This window comes from Triturus cristatus, chromosome 2_1, assembly GCF_964204655.1.
Source record: "Triturus cristatus chromosome 2_1, aTriCri1.1, whole genome shotgun sequence".
Classification (NCBI taxonomy): domain Eukaryota; kingdom Metazoa; phylum Chordata; class Amphibia; order Caudata; family Salamandridae; genus Triturus; species Triturus cristatus.
Window position 1 is genome coordinate 771,819,630 of NC_140581.1, and position 18,508 is coordinate 771,838,137.

At 43.5% G+C, this 18,508-nt stretch overlaps 1 protein-coding gene across 1 annotated transcript in view; it reads left to right on the forward strand.

The window, feature by feature from the left end:
- Positions 1-18,508, forward strand: part of ADAMTS19 (ADAM metallopeptidase with thrombospondin type 1 motif 19) — a 1,193,695-nt gene that overhangs the window by 931,204 nt on the left and 243,983 nt on the right. Inside the window, exon 15 of the mRNA XM_085632713.1 lies at positions 14,717-14,837. Within this exon, the coding sequence (XP_085488839.1) occupies positions 14,717-14,837 (121 nt within the window). The remainder of the gene's footprint in view (positions 1-14,716; positions 14,838-18,508) is intronic.

Consider the following 18,508-nt stretch of genomic DNA (forward strand, 5'->3'; position numbering starts at 1 on the left):
CTTTCACCCCTTTTTTCATTAATTTCTTCATCTCTTTCACCCCATTTGTCTGCTTTTTCCTCTTTGCCGTAGCTCCCTTTAGCATTTTTTCATCTCTCACTCCATATTCTGCCTTTCTGCCTTAGCTCTTTTCAGCCACTTTTCTACACACCTCTTCTGTGTATTGCTCTTTCCACTGCTGTGCTCTTTTGACCCCCCCCTGGTTCTCTGCTTGTTTTGCATGTTAATGTTTGCATCCCTGTGGCCATTCAGGTTCCTCACCTGTGCGCTCTCTGCCCACCCATGCCCTTCTGCACCTTTCTCTTGTCTTTCCAGGTCATTGCCTGCTTCTTCTTCCTGTGTCTTCTTCTGCTGCGTAGCCCCACCCACTGCTCACTAGACCCGTCCCAGGACCTATCTAATGGTGACTGGTACTCATTAGCACAGTGGGCTCACTGCTGGCATGCAAAGTAACGTCAAAGGCAAGACCATCTGCGCATGGGACCCTGGTCCCACCACCCTCTGTCAATACATCATAGCACTCCTCTACTCTCTCAAGCCAGGATACCTCTCCCCCCACTGCTACTGCACTGTAACCCACACCACAGCAGGAGCCTTCTCTTGCCCCCCCCTGCTTCTTCACCTGCAGCAACCCCCAACACTCCCACACAAACACCAGCCACCACAAAAAACCATCCACATAACATCACATTCAGTGGCAAACTGGCACCCCACTGCTTATCCCACACCTCACTCATATGCTACTCAACACCCGCTCACTCAGAAAAAACCCATAACTGAAATCAGGGACCTGCTAAACAGCAACACGCAGGACCTCTTCTTCCTCACAGAAGCCTGGCTCAACTCAACATCAGCACCTGACATTGCATTGGCAATGCCAGCAGGCTACACAATCATACAAAAAGACTGCCACCAGAAGCCAGTCACAATTATCTGCAAAGATACCATTACCTGCTCAGCAACCAGAACGAGTTCCATTCCATTCCTGGAACATCTGTATTTCGATCTTCAAATCTCCAGCAACTTCACCCTTAATGGACCCAATGCTAACTGACTGGGACTGCAAGCTGCCTTCACCAATCTCATCACAGAATTCATCACCCCCTCACCATGAACTCTAGAGCCTTCGTACTCCTCGGAGACCTCAAATTCTACCTGGAGGACTCTACCAATCCTTGCTTCACAGCACTCATAGAAAGCCTTAACAACATCGTACTAACCCAGATTGCCCCAGAAACCATGCACCTACATCCTGGACCCCATGTTCACCACCCTGGACATCATCAACATCAATTCAATATCACCCCCACATGGTAAGCCACTCCCTAATTCACTTCCAGATCAACACACTGCAAACCTACCCACTCACCAAGATTAATCTATCCAGCCACAGCTGGAGCAAAATCCAAGAAACAAATATGGTCCACGTGGACCCACCCAGCCCTAAGGACATTTTCAACTCCAAAATCAACAACTTTAACAGCTGCCCAAGAACTACACAAACTCCCTCACATCTTTCAAACTCAACAAACAGAGAAGCGCCTACATTCAAGCCAGCTGGTACACCAAGGAACTCTAGGACACCAAAAAACCCTGCAAACAGCTAGAAAGAAAATGAAATGGAGAACCAGCCGCAAAGATATCGACAGAACCACCCTCAAAACCGTACTCAGATGATCCCACCAGCAGGACAAACCAAGAAAAGACACCAGCTGAACACATCAAAGAGAGTTCCAAAAGCATCAAAGACATATTCTCAATCATCAAAGAATTCACCACACCCACAGACACCTCCAATATGACCCCCTCGCAAGAACTCTGCGACAACCTGTCCAACCTGTTGCACAGCAAAATCACAAATAGCACCAGCAACTTTGCTTACCAGTCAGATCCCGAAAATCTCACCACCAACATGCCCATCACCAATCAAGATGACCACTTGACCAGATGGAAGATCCTCGCCAGAGAAAGAACAGTATTAATCATGCAGACCATCTACTCTGGGACCCCATCGATCCTTTACCTCACCATACATTCAACCTTGGTGCATCACCAACCAGCACAACACTCACCCACATCCTGAACTCCTTTACCACCTTCCCGGAAATACACAGCAGTCTACTTCCTCCTCAAGAAACCTCCAGCCGACCCAAGCCAACTGGCCAACCACCTGGCTATCTCCCTTCTTTCCTACCAAGTGAAAGTTCTCAATAAGTCCATCAACAGTCAGCTCACCATGAGTGCCACCACCTGATGTGCTACATCCAATCAGGATTCAGAAAAATAAATAGAATTTAAAAAACAAAATGGCACCAAAATGGCAAAAGAGCAATCAGGGGAACAGAAAATATTAGTTTTTTTAAAGTTTTAAGTAGAAATAGCACCAAAAATGTGCTAAGAATCCATGATAGTCTATAGCCACGGTAGGCCAGGACCTAGGCACAATTTCAGACTGACCCTGATGGAGCGCGGTTCGAATACATCAACCAGGTTTGTCATGTTCAACAGTTTTATCTTCTGAATTAGTCTTTTAAGCCCCAGCAAAGAGCAGAAGTACCCCTCTACGGCCTCCAGGGCCCCCGAGGAGGGCGTTTAGAATTTCTGAGGGTACTGGGCAGGCCAACAACATAGACAGTCAAGTTCAGTTGACACTCGTCAGCTGGACACTTTAGGGGAAAATGCCTCCGGCAGCTTGTGATGTCCCTGTAACGACACAGGATGTCAGTCTACTGTCCTTTGAAGTTGATATTTGTGACCTGTGTACAAGGAGGAGCAGGTCTAGTGCTTTAGGACTCCTCGCAGGTAACGGACAGCAGATGGAATCCACTTCTGTTCTTCAGCAGGTCCAGAAGTATTCTAGAGAGCTAATTAAATTGTCACATTTATGCCTGACAGCAGAAGGTGGGTGGAAGTGACTCCTATGCACTCCTTAAGCAATAGGGTAAAAGTTCCTGGGTAGAACCATACCCACTTTTTCATCATTTCCTGTTTGCCTTACTGCAAACACACTCCATATGTCAGGGCATTTTTAAGCTGGGAATAGTCTTCAGTCACACTGAATTTGGGCTCTCAGGGTTAAGTGTATGTGTAAGAGAGTCATTGGGAAATCACCAGTATACTCCAGTCTATCTAGTATGAAGCATGCACTATACCCACAACAAATTCAGAGACAGAAGTCTGTTAGGACAAAAGCAGGGTCCTTCAGATAACAGACTTGATACAGAAGAATTATCTTGATATCCTGTTCTATCCCTTTCAAGTGTGCCCCAAGTGTTACATGTGGCTCAACAGACCAGTCAAGCAGGATTTGACTGTGTGGTGTCACAGGATGCATAAAGCCTGCACTTTGAATCGTTTATAAAGTTTAGAGGAGCCATCTATGACCATTTAGGACAGCCTTTTTGCTCCTTGAAGTTATTTATTACCTCTTTCACATCTATTCTAATCTGAGCATGGGCTGGGAGATGTTTAAGAGTTAATGCAAATTAGCCTCCACCTCAGGCAGGGCACAGGTAACTTTCTAAAAGCTACCTTCTCTTAATATCCATTAAAAATCTAACTTCACCATTTAATTCGTTTTTTAGGTACTATTAGAAATTGAGGTTTAATTACTTTTCTAGCTGGTTCTTTTCCTGAGTTACCAGTGTTATAGTTTTAATCAGCACTCTGATTTTCTACAAAGGACAGCTAGGCCTGCCAAAGTGAAAAAAGCTTATTGAGCCTTGTCACTGTACGGACATAGATTTATTCATTTTCCACATGTCCTACTTTTAAATGCCAAGTACCCTACCTTGTGGGCTACAAGACTTACATAGAGTTGACTTACTGATATTTATTTTACCTGACAAAAGGGTTATTTTCACCGATTACAAGTAGCAGTCAGGCTACACAGCATAGCCTGTAGCCATGTTTTCACTACACTGGATGGCACAATTGGTGCTGCAGCCCACAAGAAGCATTTCACTTTCAGGCCCTGGGAGCACTTTTGTCCCCATATACTAAGGACTCACAGACAAGTTTTATATGCAAAGTAGGAATAAGCCAATTTACCATGTTTACAGATAAGCACAGGCACTCTATTCCTGGTTACCAAGGGTAAAGGGAACAGAATTCTAAACCAGCAAAGCGAGTAGAGTATAAATCTGGAGTGACAACGCAGAAAAAGATTGATTTCCTGCAATTGCTGATTGCCTTTGCATTAAAAACATTAACATTGTACCTCTGTGCCCTGCTGAAATGTAGTGAGGGCGACCAAATTCATGGCACAACATGCCACACTTTTGTCAATCTGGCAAATTTATTTTGTATCATCTGTCATGCTTATACATTAATGTTCAAAACTTGGTATCCGTTCCAAAAAAATATAGCATAGGGTAATGTTGTTTCTGAAGCTCTTGTGAATGGCTATTGGAGGTTGGGCCTTATATTTGTTGAAATATTATTAATTACTTACCTAAATCACTGCAGACCATTTTAAGTGGGTTAAGGAGTAGTGTCATGCCTATTGGCATTCTTGAAATTTGAGCGGTATCATCATGTTGACACATAGGTGCTTACATTTTCTATTTTTTTACAATCCATTTTATTGATTTTTAATTCAAACAGGTAGTAAACTGGCTGCCATCCACCAACAGAATTGAGGCATGCCAGTCAATTACTGTATCTGTTATAGCGGGACAACTTGCCCATGACCCCAGAGGGAGTATGGCCAGGTCCTTCACACAAATTTATCTATGCAAATGACAGCACTCATAACTAAAGTACATTTCCTCTCTTCCTTCCTCAGGCCTCCCATCCAATAACCCCATTAGTGTTCAGCCTCTTTGGTACTCTTCCAGGGGCTCCATATTTTCATAAACGTCTAGGGGCAGCCTGGTGCCTGATATACTGATTTTTCAGCAATCATCTACCAATCTATATTAGACTTCCAGGCACTCAGCATTGGGACTGCCTCCCACCCCTGCAATCTGCTCACATCACTTCTTGCAACCATCATGGTGGTATTTCAGAAGAGGAGCATGTAACAGTCCAGGGTTTGTCCCCCCCCCATAGGCCCAGGGTCACCAACTGCAGGGTGAGCTCCAGTGTAAGATCCAGGATTACCGAGAGCTGTCAGCTTTTTTGCCCTAGTATTCTTGGATCCTGGGACTGTAATTAACAGAGTGCCTGTCTGTCTGCAACCTCTTAAATAGAGGTCCATTGTGGGACCCTACCCATATGAAACCATGTAGTCCTTGTGAAGTAGGCTGTATGGAGTATTTTCAATTGGATTAGTTGGGATCCTTCTCTTATGGCTAGTGGCTCCCAAATCACCATCTTCTGGTCTGCCTAGGTCCCTTGTACCATTTATCTCTAAGAATTTAAAGGTAGAGACTATTTTGTAGGTTTGTGGAATAGAGTAGGAACACTGTGTAGCTAGTCAAGGGAGCCCTCAATAGCCTGTACTCTGAAGGTTTCATCTGGTGCCTTTTTGTCTTTGCAGAAGATACCATATATGCTGGTATCTAAGGTATCAGCCCCCTAACAACTCATATTGCTCCTAAAGCTCAGTGAGCGCTATTATCTCATTCTCTTACCAAATATCACCCTACTGGGAAAGTCGCAGCAGAACCCATTTTCAGTGACCCTCTATATTTCGTAGTCCCCTTAGTGCATCACTAAAGCCCTCCAGCCCAGTGGCTTGATAGCCCTGTACCATAGCATGACCACCACCACCGTAGGCGTCTGCAATGAGTCATCCCATTTTCACTAAAAAGTCATCAGACATTTCCCTCTGGGTACATAGACCACCTATCGGCCATCACTGAGGGTTCTTGTTGAGAGGAGAAGGCACAGCCATTAATCCCACGGAGTTGTATCACCCAATAAATAGACACAGGTCTGTGAGGGCCATTTCTTTCTTAAAAAGATCAGACATTTATTCTTCCTTCCAGAATATTAAAAGGGAGTCAGATACTACTCCAAGTGGGGTGGCACAGGAGAATTCTAGGATTTGTCTGCTGTTACTCCAGATCTCATTGCAGTGCTTTTTAGCAAGGGAAGTCAGGTTTCCTCTCTTGATGCCGCCCCTCCACATATTCTTTTACAAGGTTTGGAATACAGCTTTCCAGTCCTACTGGACCTACGTAATCTTTCATTATCTAGTGGTTTAGTTCCTCCTGTGTTGAAATATGCAGTTGTAAAACCCTTGTTTAAAAAGTCTAATCTTAATTCACTTTGTTTAGGGAATTCTTGGCCCATTGCGTTGCTTCTTGGAGCTGGTAAAAAATTGGAGATGCATGTTAACCAACATAATAATAATCCACATTTGTAAATAATAATCCACATTTGTAAAGCGCGAACAATCACCCGTAAGGGTCTCTAGGCGCTGGGGGCCGTCGGGAAGATTAAGCAAGCTATTGCCCAGAGTCACATGGTGCTGGGCTAATCTGCCGCCGGCGATCAAACCGTGATCCCCAGATTCCGGAGTCAGTCGCCCTGGCGGCAGCGCCACACCTCTTCTATATGCCTCTGTTCCTGGAATCTAGCAGTATCTTGCAAACCACCCAGAAAGGGTTTCAACCATAGCACTGCACTGAATTAGCACTTTGGCAGTATTTGATGAGCTTAAGCTGTTATTGGATCTTGAGGGTACAACTGCTATCATACTTCTTGATCTTACTGCTGAGTTCAACACAGTAGATCAAAGATTTTTTTTTAGATAATTATCAATGTTGGAATTACCGACAGTGCTTTAAAATATCTTACACAGTGCGACAAAGTCTGATATGCATATGGCTGGGTCCAAACTGGGGTGGTATGGTGAGCAACAGAATGATGGATTAAACTCAGATCCTTGTGACTGGGTGTGAATGTTTGCATTGTTCAGCATTCCATCCATCAATTGTTCCTTTTGCTTTTGGAATATCTGAGATATTTTTCTTGGGAATAAAACTTTTCAGGTGTTTGACAAATCCTGCTATTCTGACACCTTCCCCCTGAAATGCGGAGACCTTGGTGGGTCAGCATTCAGTCCCACGCTTTGTAATCTCTACATGCATCCTCTTGCTAAGATTGTCCAATCATTTGGGATGTCGATCATTTCTTATGTTGATGACACCCGATTAGTGTTTTTCCTCTTACCTGAGCATGGACTACAATCTTCACACCTTTGTCCATGCCTGGAGAAGGCAGCTAGCTGGATGGTCAGCTGCTGCCTTAAGCTCAATGGGGACAAAACAGAGATTATGGTGTTAGGCAACAATCTGAACTTCTAGTCTCTATCAGGCTGGCCCAATTGCTTAGGCACTGCCCCCACCCTGCAAAACCTTCATTAAAAGTTTGGGGGTATGGCTAGATAACTCTCTCTAAACGTGAACCCAAGCAAGGGAACTCTCTTCTCCAATTGGTATGGATTTCACAGAATTCTTCAATTGAACAGCGGTTGATATTCAAGGCTCTGTGCATGGCACATAGAGCACTTAATGTGAAAGGTCCACCCTTACTATGAGTCTTAATGTTGCTGTACACTCCCAGTAGGATCCTGAAGTCGACTAATGCCCAACTCATGAGAATTCATAGGATGAGAAGTGGAGGCATTCTTTTTCCTACCTCATTCCCAAACTTTGGAATACCCTGCCTAATAGCTTACGCTTAATGGACAAATAACCTACCTTCAGGAAGCACTTGAAAACTTGGCTTTTGGAAAGCGAACCCCTATGCTGATTTGTGTTGGGATGCCTCTGGGTAGCCATATAAATCCCAATAGAATAGTATAGAATTCAGTGTATTGAGCTTTCATTTTACATGCAGGAATGTCACCCTCTCTCTTTGTACTGCGTTGGCCTTTTCCGGGTATATGTTCACAGAGACTTCCCCAGTCTGCCAGGGGCCTTGTGGGTGTGCCACTTGCGAGATGCAGTCGCTGTTGTGAAAGTTAAGCATCTGAGTCACAATTGGTCTGGGAGGTGTCCCGGTACCAGTGGCCTACCCGACACCCTATGTGCCATCTCAACTCTGAACATCATCAATGCCTTGTCCTCCAGCATCTCCAAGGGGAGTCAGTCCTTGAAGAACAGCTCCATGCTCAGGCCATCGCTTTCCTCCGGGACATCTATCAGGTGCACATTATCACCTTGGCAGTGTCTCTCTGCATTTTCAACCCTGTCTTGTAGGTGCTCAATGGTCCTCTCAAGGGAGAAAATCATCATATGACTTTTTGTAACCTTAGGTTCCAGTCGTGCCAGCGTGCTTTGAGTTTCCCCCACTCAATCCACCAATTTCTTGTGGTCCATTTGCAGTAATCCTAGATCCAAGGCCACTGCATTGATCTTTTGTTCCAAGGTGGTTTTTGTATCCTTAATGGTCACTAAGATTGTTGCTGTATGTGCTTTCAGGCCTTGATCCATGCCTTAATTTCCCCAGCTGCCTACATTCTCTTTTTGCCAAGGGGAGGGTGTTCTGTAGCCACTCCCACCTTAAGTGCCTTAGGTCTCACCATTTTACCATAAACAGGAGAGGTCTGCAGCTCTATTTACCCCTAAACCAGCTATTGGGGTGTGCTTGCAAGGTGTTGCTGTTGCCCAGGGTTTCAAGCTGGCCTCTGACCTCTACCACGGCAAGGCTGCCATACAGGGGGGCATACTGGGCACTCCCACCCAGGTCAACCACCCTCCCAAGGCCCCGGTGGGCCGGTTAGCCAACCCAGCCAGCCCGTGTATGGGGAAGGCCCCACCAAGGTGGTCAGCTCAGCTGCCTAACATGCACAAGCACACTCTGCCTGCCTTTCACTCTCACCATTCAGGGGCTCAGTCTATTGCGGTGTAGGGCCCCCCTTCTCCAGGGATAACCTAGATGTAGATATCCCTGGAGGGTCCTCCTCATGCCAGTTAATCACTATTTCCACTCTGGGAGACTGTATCCCATACCTCATCACGATTTTCACCTCAGGGCAGTGTGGAGATCCATGTTGGCTGCAGTCAAAGCTCTGTTGCATGGCTCCATAGTCCCTGGGGAGCAGTTACAGCAACTCCTTTACCTCTATTCTGGAAGTACAGGACTCCCTGGCCCAACCCGGCCTTGGGACAGTCTGCCTCGCTCCTTCACTTTTGGCCGGGGCTGGCACCGCCCTCCGTGTCGCCACCTTCCCCATGTCTGCTCTGAAAAGCTTTTTAAGTCTGGCTCCGCTTCTCCAGGCACACAGAGGTGAAAACTGCCCCCCTTAGGGCCACAGTATCGCCGTGGTCGGTGTTCATCCACGGAAATGGGGATACCTGGCCCTCTTCAGTTTGCAATTGTGGTCTTGTCTGCTGCCTTCCCTGTGCTCAGGGGCCTGCTGCGAGACTCATGAGCCATCCCACTGTTCTCCCAGTGCGTCCCTCTCTATATCCATCCAGTGAGCCGCCCAAGGGCTTGAGGAAGATTGTCTTCATGGGGCTAATGTGCTGGAGCTCTCGGCTCATGCAGCCATCTTAGTCAACAGTTAGCCCCACCACTACTTTCTGGGCATCAGCTTACTCAGGGTCTGCTGTCCTTTTAATTGTTAGGTCTCGCCTAGCGTTGCAGCGCGCAGCGCTGCTCGCTCAGCGAGATTTATTGGGGTAAGAGTATTTTCGGGAGAAGGACTTCTGATCCCGCCCATGGTTTCTATTGGGTAAGGTCGATATTTATTTAAAACCCTGTCTTGCCATTGCTCTGCAGGGTTTTTGGTTACCGCCCTGTGGCTTTTCTGTGCACGCCCTCGGGACACCGAATCTATGGCGTCTCTGATTTTTTATGCTTCTTCTCTTATCTGATGGGGTGTGTCAAGGGAAGGTTCAGGGAGAGTTTAGCATGACATCTGCTTTCCAGGCCATCACACTGCCTTCATGCCTGCAGCACGCGCCACTGCTTCTCTCTAATTTGGCCATGGACTCAGCAGCAGACCCCCCACCTACCCCGGCCAGGCTCTCCTTCCCTGCGTCTGCCGGGGAGAGGGGGCGGCTCACAACCCTGGTCTATATTCCCACCAAGACGCATGCAGTGGAAATCTGGGGCCGTCATTTTATTTATTTAATTAAGGGCCCTGGGACCGTGAAAAACTGCCTCTACAGTGCGGGGCATGTAAAACTAATTTGTCCCCCCCAAAGTCACCGCCGCTGGCCGGGACTGAGCGCATTATTTAAATCACCCCCGTGGTGCTGTGCACGGGTGTCTGCACCCTACTGAAGACCGGATTTAAAAGCTGCCCCCGAGATCACCGCCGCCGGCCCAGGAGCCTCAGGAACTCTGTGCTCGTCACCGCTGCGGGCCGTAGTCAAGCGCAACCAAATTGCTCCCCCCCTGTAATCACCTCCGCCGGCCCGGGAGCCTAGGGAAATCTATACTCGTTGCCGCCCAAGTCTGTCGAGGGCAGAAGGGGCTGCCTCCCTCCTCACCCGTACCGCATCAGCAAGAATCCAGTGCCCCGGGGCCTGAGGAACCTTGCACCAGTGACCGTGTCGCAGGTAACGCTTCATTGCTACCAGGTCACTGCAAGTGGGCATGTTGCGGGCCGGCCGGTTCCCGTGAGCTTACTTTGTGTTGGGGCATTTTAGAAAGCGCTGGATTTTTGACTTGGGGACCTTGTTTCTTGTTATTGCAGCATAGCAGATGTTTTGCTTTCACAAAAGCACACTTTTACTCACATCTCGGCTTGCTGGAGAAATGAAAAAAAACTCAACATCTATTTTATTTTTAAATATCCAGTAACCTGAGATTAGCCGTTTCCCACAAACTGTGAAAATACATTACAAAACACTTCCAGGCAGCACTCAGCGGATTAGTCCAATGAGTTTCTTATGTCACCCCCTCTTTTTCAGTGCTTTTTCAAAGAAAACACATAGGTGCGGACACCAACGTTCATCACTGGAGTGACGCTATGTATGAAGTGCCAACATGCTTACAGGCTACTGACGGCGAGCAGCCCAATCTTCTTTTACCAAGAAACGAGGGGGAATTATATAGCGCACTGAAGTTATTTATACAGCACTTTACAGAACAAATAATGGGACAGGCATGTAAGATACTTAAATTGCAGATATGGCGTAACGGCTGTGGTTGCCCACTTTGGACCTGGGGAACCTGGTTCGAGTCTCGGCAGGCACGCTCAACATCCTGTAATTTGGGGCAAATCACTTAATCTCCCAGTGCCTAACAGAAAACAAAGCGCTGCGCACAGCAAGTAGAAGCAGATCTTGTGACCACAGACGAGAAACACCAACATTTACCGTTAATAACACATTGATGCACTTTTTATCAAGATTTATACAAATATGACTTCTCAGGGGGAGGGAAGCCCACGCGCAAATAATTTAGTAGCGCTTGTGTAAATACTATTCGAGCGCCTAGAAACAGATCGGGGTGGAGTCATGGACAACATTGTGTCCTCCACCCCCCGTATCCCATTTACACTGGGTCAACGTGCAGCGCTGTGAAGGGTCTGACCAGTGGCGTAATGCATAGCGATGGGGCAACCTGCAGAAGGTAATAATAAAAAAAGGGGTCCCTGTGTCTCAGTTCGGTTCTTTGTAGTCTCTTAATAGAGAGCCTTGCAGTGAACGCCCCCTTTGAGTTCTCCACACTGTGTGCTCTGCTTGTCAGCCAGATCACAAAGCTGCAGGTCGTGTTTTGGGCACGGCCTGCAATGCGGGCTGCACCTCAGGGAGTGGGGGAGGGCTGTTTCCGGGCAGGATTGTCAGTGTTGGATGGGGGCCCTGTTCAGAGAGAAGAGCTGTTGCTAAACAGGGTCAGAGTTCAGGTTTGCGTGCATTGCCGATATGTTTGCCCGCAATGCCAGTGAAAGGTCACAGCTGTTGGGGTGGGGGCCATGGAGGGGGAGAGGGAGGGGGGCTGATGGGGGGTACTGCATGAATGTAACTTTGTACAGGGGATATAACATTTTTAAAGTGTCAGTTTGAAACCAATGATTTTGCATTTTCAGTCAATTCCTAAGGTTATGTATGACAAGTTCCGCAAAAATTCTTCAGGAGGATTAATTCTACTCTTTCCTCTTTCCTCTGGGCCAATAAGAAACCTCGGATGTCTATACACAGATTAATTCGCCCCAAATCTGAGGGCGGAGTTAATTTTCCTGACTTTCCAGCATGTATGACAAGTTCCAGAATAAAGCATTAGGCTGCAGGATTCGGTGGAGTGCCCTCGGCTTAACCCTCAGGCGTTGGAGTGCGTGACAAGACTGCTTCTAGGTTCTATGAATGATTTCACCCTAACTCCGTGTCTTTGACCTAAAGAATGCAGCGCATGGGGCAGAGACAGTGGTTGTCAGATTTATTGTACCCCATTGATAATCACATTTGTTCCCATTGCGATACATAATTATCTCGACTGCTGATGAGCTTTGCGGGAGTCAACAGGGGGTAAGAAACATTGTCATTTACAACGCCATTACATGATTAATGCTTCACGAAGGGATAAAATAACAATAACATTTTCAATACCAATAGCTCAATAGAATGTCATTGCAAGACCTATTGCATTGTAAATGCTTGTTTTGATTGCTATGCATATCTTCAAAATCTGTTTTGTCTGCAAGACACATTACCAAATCTGTGAAAGGAATCAGCATTTTTTTATGGTAAAATTAATTCAAAACTATTCACAATTTTGTAAAAAAAATCCTCATTCATTTACTAGCATCACAAATGTTATTGTGACTAATGTCTGTTAATACCCTTATTACATGGTCCTTTTTAGACCCTCACAAACAGATATTCACTGGTATGCATTTCAGTAGGACAAAATGGCAAGGCCTTTTCAGCAAAATCAATGCAAGTAATTATTTTTCTAACCTTGCACCTGCATAGTAAAATGAAATAACATACCACCTAACATATATTTCAAGCTAAACACCCGAAATTCCATGGACTGCTTACAATAGCAATATGATTCTGTAATTTATGTTATTTAAATTGCACAAGAGAACACCCCGGACTCTCTAACTTGACCTAGTTAATACGTATTTGGGAGTGTCCATGTACCAAAGATTTATGTGTGTAATGTCTTATGTGCATACTTTTCATAAACATTCAACCAAAACAATTCTGAATACGACAAACACCTATGCATTGCAACTTTATGTGGAGGTATAAAATGCATATTGGGCCCAATTTCAGGTTTTCTCTTACTCCAGACATATCTTTGCGGTGCTCATGCATTTTCTGAAGTAAGATACTCTTAATCATCGTCTTTTCCACTATACGTGTTTATCTGTGACTACACATGAGTATGTCACATCTAGGTCTACGGTAAGGAACCACGAATCACATTAATGTCTTTGTGAATTTGTCATACAATTCAGTCATTTAAAATTGTTATAAAAGCTTGTTGGAATTTGCCTGCAGGTTTGTTTTAAAACTGTTCCTTACAAGACCAGTTCTACAATATTGTCATCTTGTTCTTTTGAACATGAATAATGTTCAGTTCAATTCATTCTAGATGTTGTGCTCTGTAGGTCAAGAAAAAAAACATATGGAAATACCTCACTAGAAAGAGCTGATGGTCAATTTTCTGGTCAGATTGCTGCGTGATATCGTTTGTATTTCTTTGTGTATTAGCCAAGATATTTTGAAGACACCTCTAGTTGACTCAGAAGACATTGAAATCTGACGACAATGGGAAATATTTTAAACTTGTCTTCAGCCATGCGGTGTACTACTTTGAGTGGTAAAGTTTAGTTGGCTGTTTCCATTGTCTAATATCGAGAGTACGAGTGATTGGAAGGTATTTTTGAGATCTGAGACTGGCATAAGGTATGTGAGGCCTGATGTCTGAATGTTTTATAATTCACATACCAGTTACAAAATGGTTTGCAACATCAAAAAATGTGCAATGCAATGTACAAAAGGAATAAACGCAGGCTTTGGTTAGAAGGGAGAGCAATCCAAAATCCCTTGCGGATCTGAATGGAATTAGTGATTTGCAAAAATTGTCTCCTAAATTACAAGAAATAAAAATGGTATGAGTAAAGTACCATCATGTATAGCTCACAAGTACAACTATTTTTTTAAGAGTATTTCAATATCCAGTGAAACTTGGTGAAGTCAAGTGGATAACAACAACTTAATAACTTTAGGATGTATTAAAGTAGGACCACTGAATCCAATCGCCAATCATTAAATCATGTGAGCAATTCTTGTCTTGTATAATAAATCTTAATACTAAAGAGTTTTAAAATTCAAAAATGTAGTACACAGTTCCCGAATTGTTTTACTTAATTACTTTCAATTGTATATCTGCATAATCATCTGCCATTTAATTTGTACCCCACACTTAAAACTCCTCAATACCGTTCAAGATGTAATACATATTTTATGTGATTTGCAAATGAAGATAATAAAATCATAAGACATTTTACCCAAGCAATGTAAATTGTAACAGTTTAACTAGATATTCGTATCCATATTTCCTCTTCAAAACTAATTTCTAGCCGTCACAAGCATCATAAACAGAAATCGCTATATTGAGATAAAACCACATTTGCTGTGTGTAACAACAACAAGATTCATATTGATTTCTTTTGGTATTTACTAATAACTTTCTGAGTCAGAGTTCAATGCCTACATTTGTTTAAAAGTATAGTAATTCTTGTGGGTGAAATTCTAATAGGACAATGAAATGCAATAAAACAGTTGCATGGCGTAAATATGATTAGATATTGCACATGCCTGATAGCAATCCTTTCCCTTTCTTTATTTAATAGAAAGTCGGCTGTGATGGTATATTAGGGTCCATGCTGAGAGAAGATCATTGTGGTGTGTGCAACGGAAATGGAAAATCATGCAAAGTCATCAAAGGAGACTTCAATCATACAAGGGGGACAGGTAAGGCATTCAATCTATGACAAATCTCCAAGAGATTTTATGAAATACGCAATACAACTTTATCAGCAAAAGTACTGACATAGAAATTGAAACCACCAGACGTTCCAGGAGCCCACTGATACTCTGACCAAAGGATATTCCAAAGGACACTGGAGCTGTTTGTTGTTTTAATTGCAAATTAGATTGCTTGGTCTCATACTAAAACCTGTTTGATGGGTATTGAACTAACGTTTGCTGACTTCATCTGCATGTTTATTAGGTTTAAGTAAACCATAAAAGCAAATGTTTGACATAAGACAGGAATATAAAAGAAAATGAACATTAAAATATACATTAGGCTTTACATGTCTAGCCCCTTACGAATCCCTTTTAGCTGAAAACAAAAAACATCTCAGAGCCAAGCATAGTAGTGGGGTGCTAAGCAGCTGTAAGAAAGGAAAGCATGCCTGCATTGTGCAAAAATAGCTTGTTTAAGAAAAGGTACAAGAAACGCTCGTTGGGAAAGTAAGTAACTTTTAAAGAAGCATATAAAGTGGCAATAAAGAAAATGTGGGTGGCCTTAAGGCACATATACGATGATGGTAACAATTCTTCTCTTCCACTTGTAGAGGGAAGGAATCAACAGACCCCCAAATTCCAGCACCATAGCAAGCAGCAGAGATGCACTTTTCATTCTATATATTGATCATGTGTGGAAGAAACTTCCTGCTTAGCCTGCTGTTAAAACTGAACACACAAGAAAACAATTTATAAAAGACCTCCGTCTATAAGAGAGGAGCTCACTCCAGCCAGTTGCACTATCAAGGACCAAGAGCCTTGGTCATCTGAAGGTGACGACCCATCATAGAAAAATGAAAGGATAGAGAGTGTTCGGGCCTGCAAGCATATCACAAGTCTGAAAATTGGTGCTTAGATCATGATCATCCATGAAGGAGACAAAGCCTTTAAGATTTTTTTTAACCATTTGCTGTCTTAGCCTATCAATTCAGCATCATCTTCATAAAGTAAAGTAGGAATTGCTCTGTTACATACTCGGGCGGCCTTAGTCCCATCTATCAGGCAGGGTTCTAAATCCTTTATGTGTAAAATGAATACAGTAGGGACTAACACACAGCCATGTCGAACACCCCTGGTCAATTTAAACATTTATGTTTATTCACACTTAGAACTAAAATGAACTCTTGTGGATAAATCAAGGTGTTGTAAAAAAAAATAATACTCAGGTCAAACCAGATAGAAGACAAACGGGGCCAACGTTTTGGCCTGTTAACTCATTTAACAGCCAAGCTTATCTCCATGAATGCCAGATGTAATTAACTTTTTTTAATATCAGCATAATTCTCAATGAAAAGATGAAGGTCAAGGCATTGCTCTGAGGTACCCAACCCAAATGTAAATTCATATTGTAAACCTGGAAATATATGCCCATCTTCTGCCCAACTAAAAATCCTTTCCATGAGAATCATTCTCACTTCCTTTCTTAAACACACAGGAACGAATATCGATTGAGACCAAGATGCCAGGATGGTAATTTCACTAGTGACATTTCAAACCTTGTTGCTCCTAGAGCTACATTACATATAAAGAGATCCATTAAAATACCATTTGGACCTGCCACTTTTATAGTGAACTGCTAATAATGGTCTCCCTTCCTTCCAAATAGGAAAAAAAATCATATGTGTACCTGTCTGTGATTGCTCAGAATTATTGTAGTCTTGGATGGATGTCCAAGCCACACTATATATTATATTGCACTGTTTAGTCCAGGTGTCTCCTGCTATAGGCAAATATAAAACAGAATTTGTATTTTGGTTGGAAAAAATTTGATTTATTAGTTTTCCAAAAACGACACATATTCCTATTAGAACCGATGGCAAGAACATCTTCTCAAGCCTTGTCCTTTATGTAATTTTATCTCAGTTTGATAGCCTCTTAGTACTGTAATCTGCACACAGCAAGTTCCTTCTTATTTCTTGGAAACCCTCATGTAGTTAGGATTTTTTAAGGTACTGGTTTTATCAAGGCCCTGTCATTGTTGTGGAGAATTTGGAATTATGCTGTATCAGTATGTTGAACCAGAGTTTCCAACGTAGGCAGTTCGGCCTGGTGCCTTGCTGATGGCTGTGTGATCCTGTTGTACCAGGCTCTATTGGAATACATATTTACCAAAGGCATTGGAGGATCTTGTTTTTGTTCCAGCTGCTCAACATAACATTTGGTAATGAGTGTGCCTGGACACTTGTGGGACCACCAATCGAAAACCTTTCTACATGTGGAACCGAAGTGTGGAAGCTCATACTTTATAAGGTGCCATCCGTGTGGATTTTGCTGGTGTACTGGGATTACTAAGGCAATTGAAGAAGTGTGTGATTTGCTCTCTACATGAAAGAAGATACTGACAGTCTTGTTAGTTTTAGTTTAAACCCTAAACGATTAAGAGGCTGCAGAGCAACACCTATTTGTGTGCATGGTTTCAGGAGACAAATCCACTGGGAGTACCGGCAAGTGACATTACTGTTCTCCCTAGAGCTTTTGCCATTATTTTTATTGTTTTGATTGCTCATTGTATTTGATGTCAAACATACTTACTGAGCTTGTGATAGCTTGAATTTCCTCCTCGCACAGGAATGTGCTCAGGATTCCACCAATAAACCATGACATCCATGGATCGGTGATGATGGACCCGTGATCAGTGTTTACTCTGTCTTAACGCTGCATGTTGACGTCAAGTCCACGCATACTCTATTTTGATTTGGGAACACATCAAGTACATTCAGCCTAACTCCCTAGGAACTAGTACACTATGAGGTATTTTATCTTCTCAATTTCAGTCCCTGCAGCAAGATTTTACTAGTGTTTATTTATTTTCCTTCCATATTTTTGTTGGGTGACAAGGAGTCATTTGTAGACTAATGGCTAGAGCGGTCGACCTCGAAGCTGGGAAGCGGGTTCGAGTCTCATAACGACGCTCAACATCCTGTGATTCTGGGCAAATCACTTAATCTCCCTGTGCCTAACAAAAAAATGAATGTGTCCATCTGTATTGAAATTGGTGCTCAGGTAAAGCATTCTGATACCCGATTTCTTGGGTCTAGTTCGAGCTTTATAAAACTCTACAAAGTAAAAAAATAGTAATAATTATTGTAACCTTAAGATTTTGTTTCCACTCTCTGGTATCATGGTGGCCACTTCTATGTCCCAGCATTCGGCATTCCTGTATGAAAAGGGGGAACCAATACTCCCATGGAAACAATGGAGGAAGTAATTTGAATCTTATTTGGTTGCTATAGGGGTAATACCCAGGAAGTATGCAGTTTTAATAAACAATCTTGGTTTTGAGGATGAAGGAACATATATGAAAACTTGGAGGAATTACCTCTGGGTCCTGTAAACGGGGAACCTAGAAATCAAATTGAAAAGTCTATGATGATGTTGAAAAAACACTTTGGCACCAGGATAAATATTGTTCTTCAATGACGCAAGTTTTTCATGAGATTACAAAGCAAAATGGAGAGAGTTGGGAACTACATGGCATCATTAAGAACACTTTCCCATACATGTGATTTAGAAGAATTAACTGATTCACTTATTAGAGACCAATTGGTGAGGTGCACGAATGACCACAGAGCACAGGAAAAGCTGTTATCCAAGGACCCTAACCTGAAGGAAGC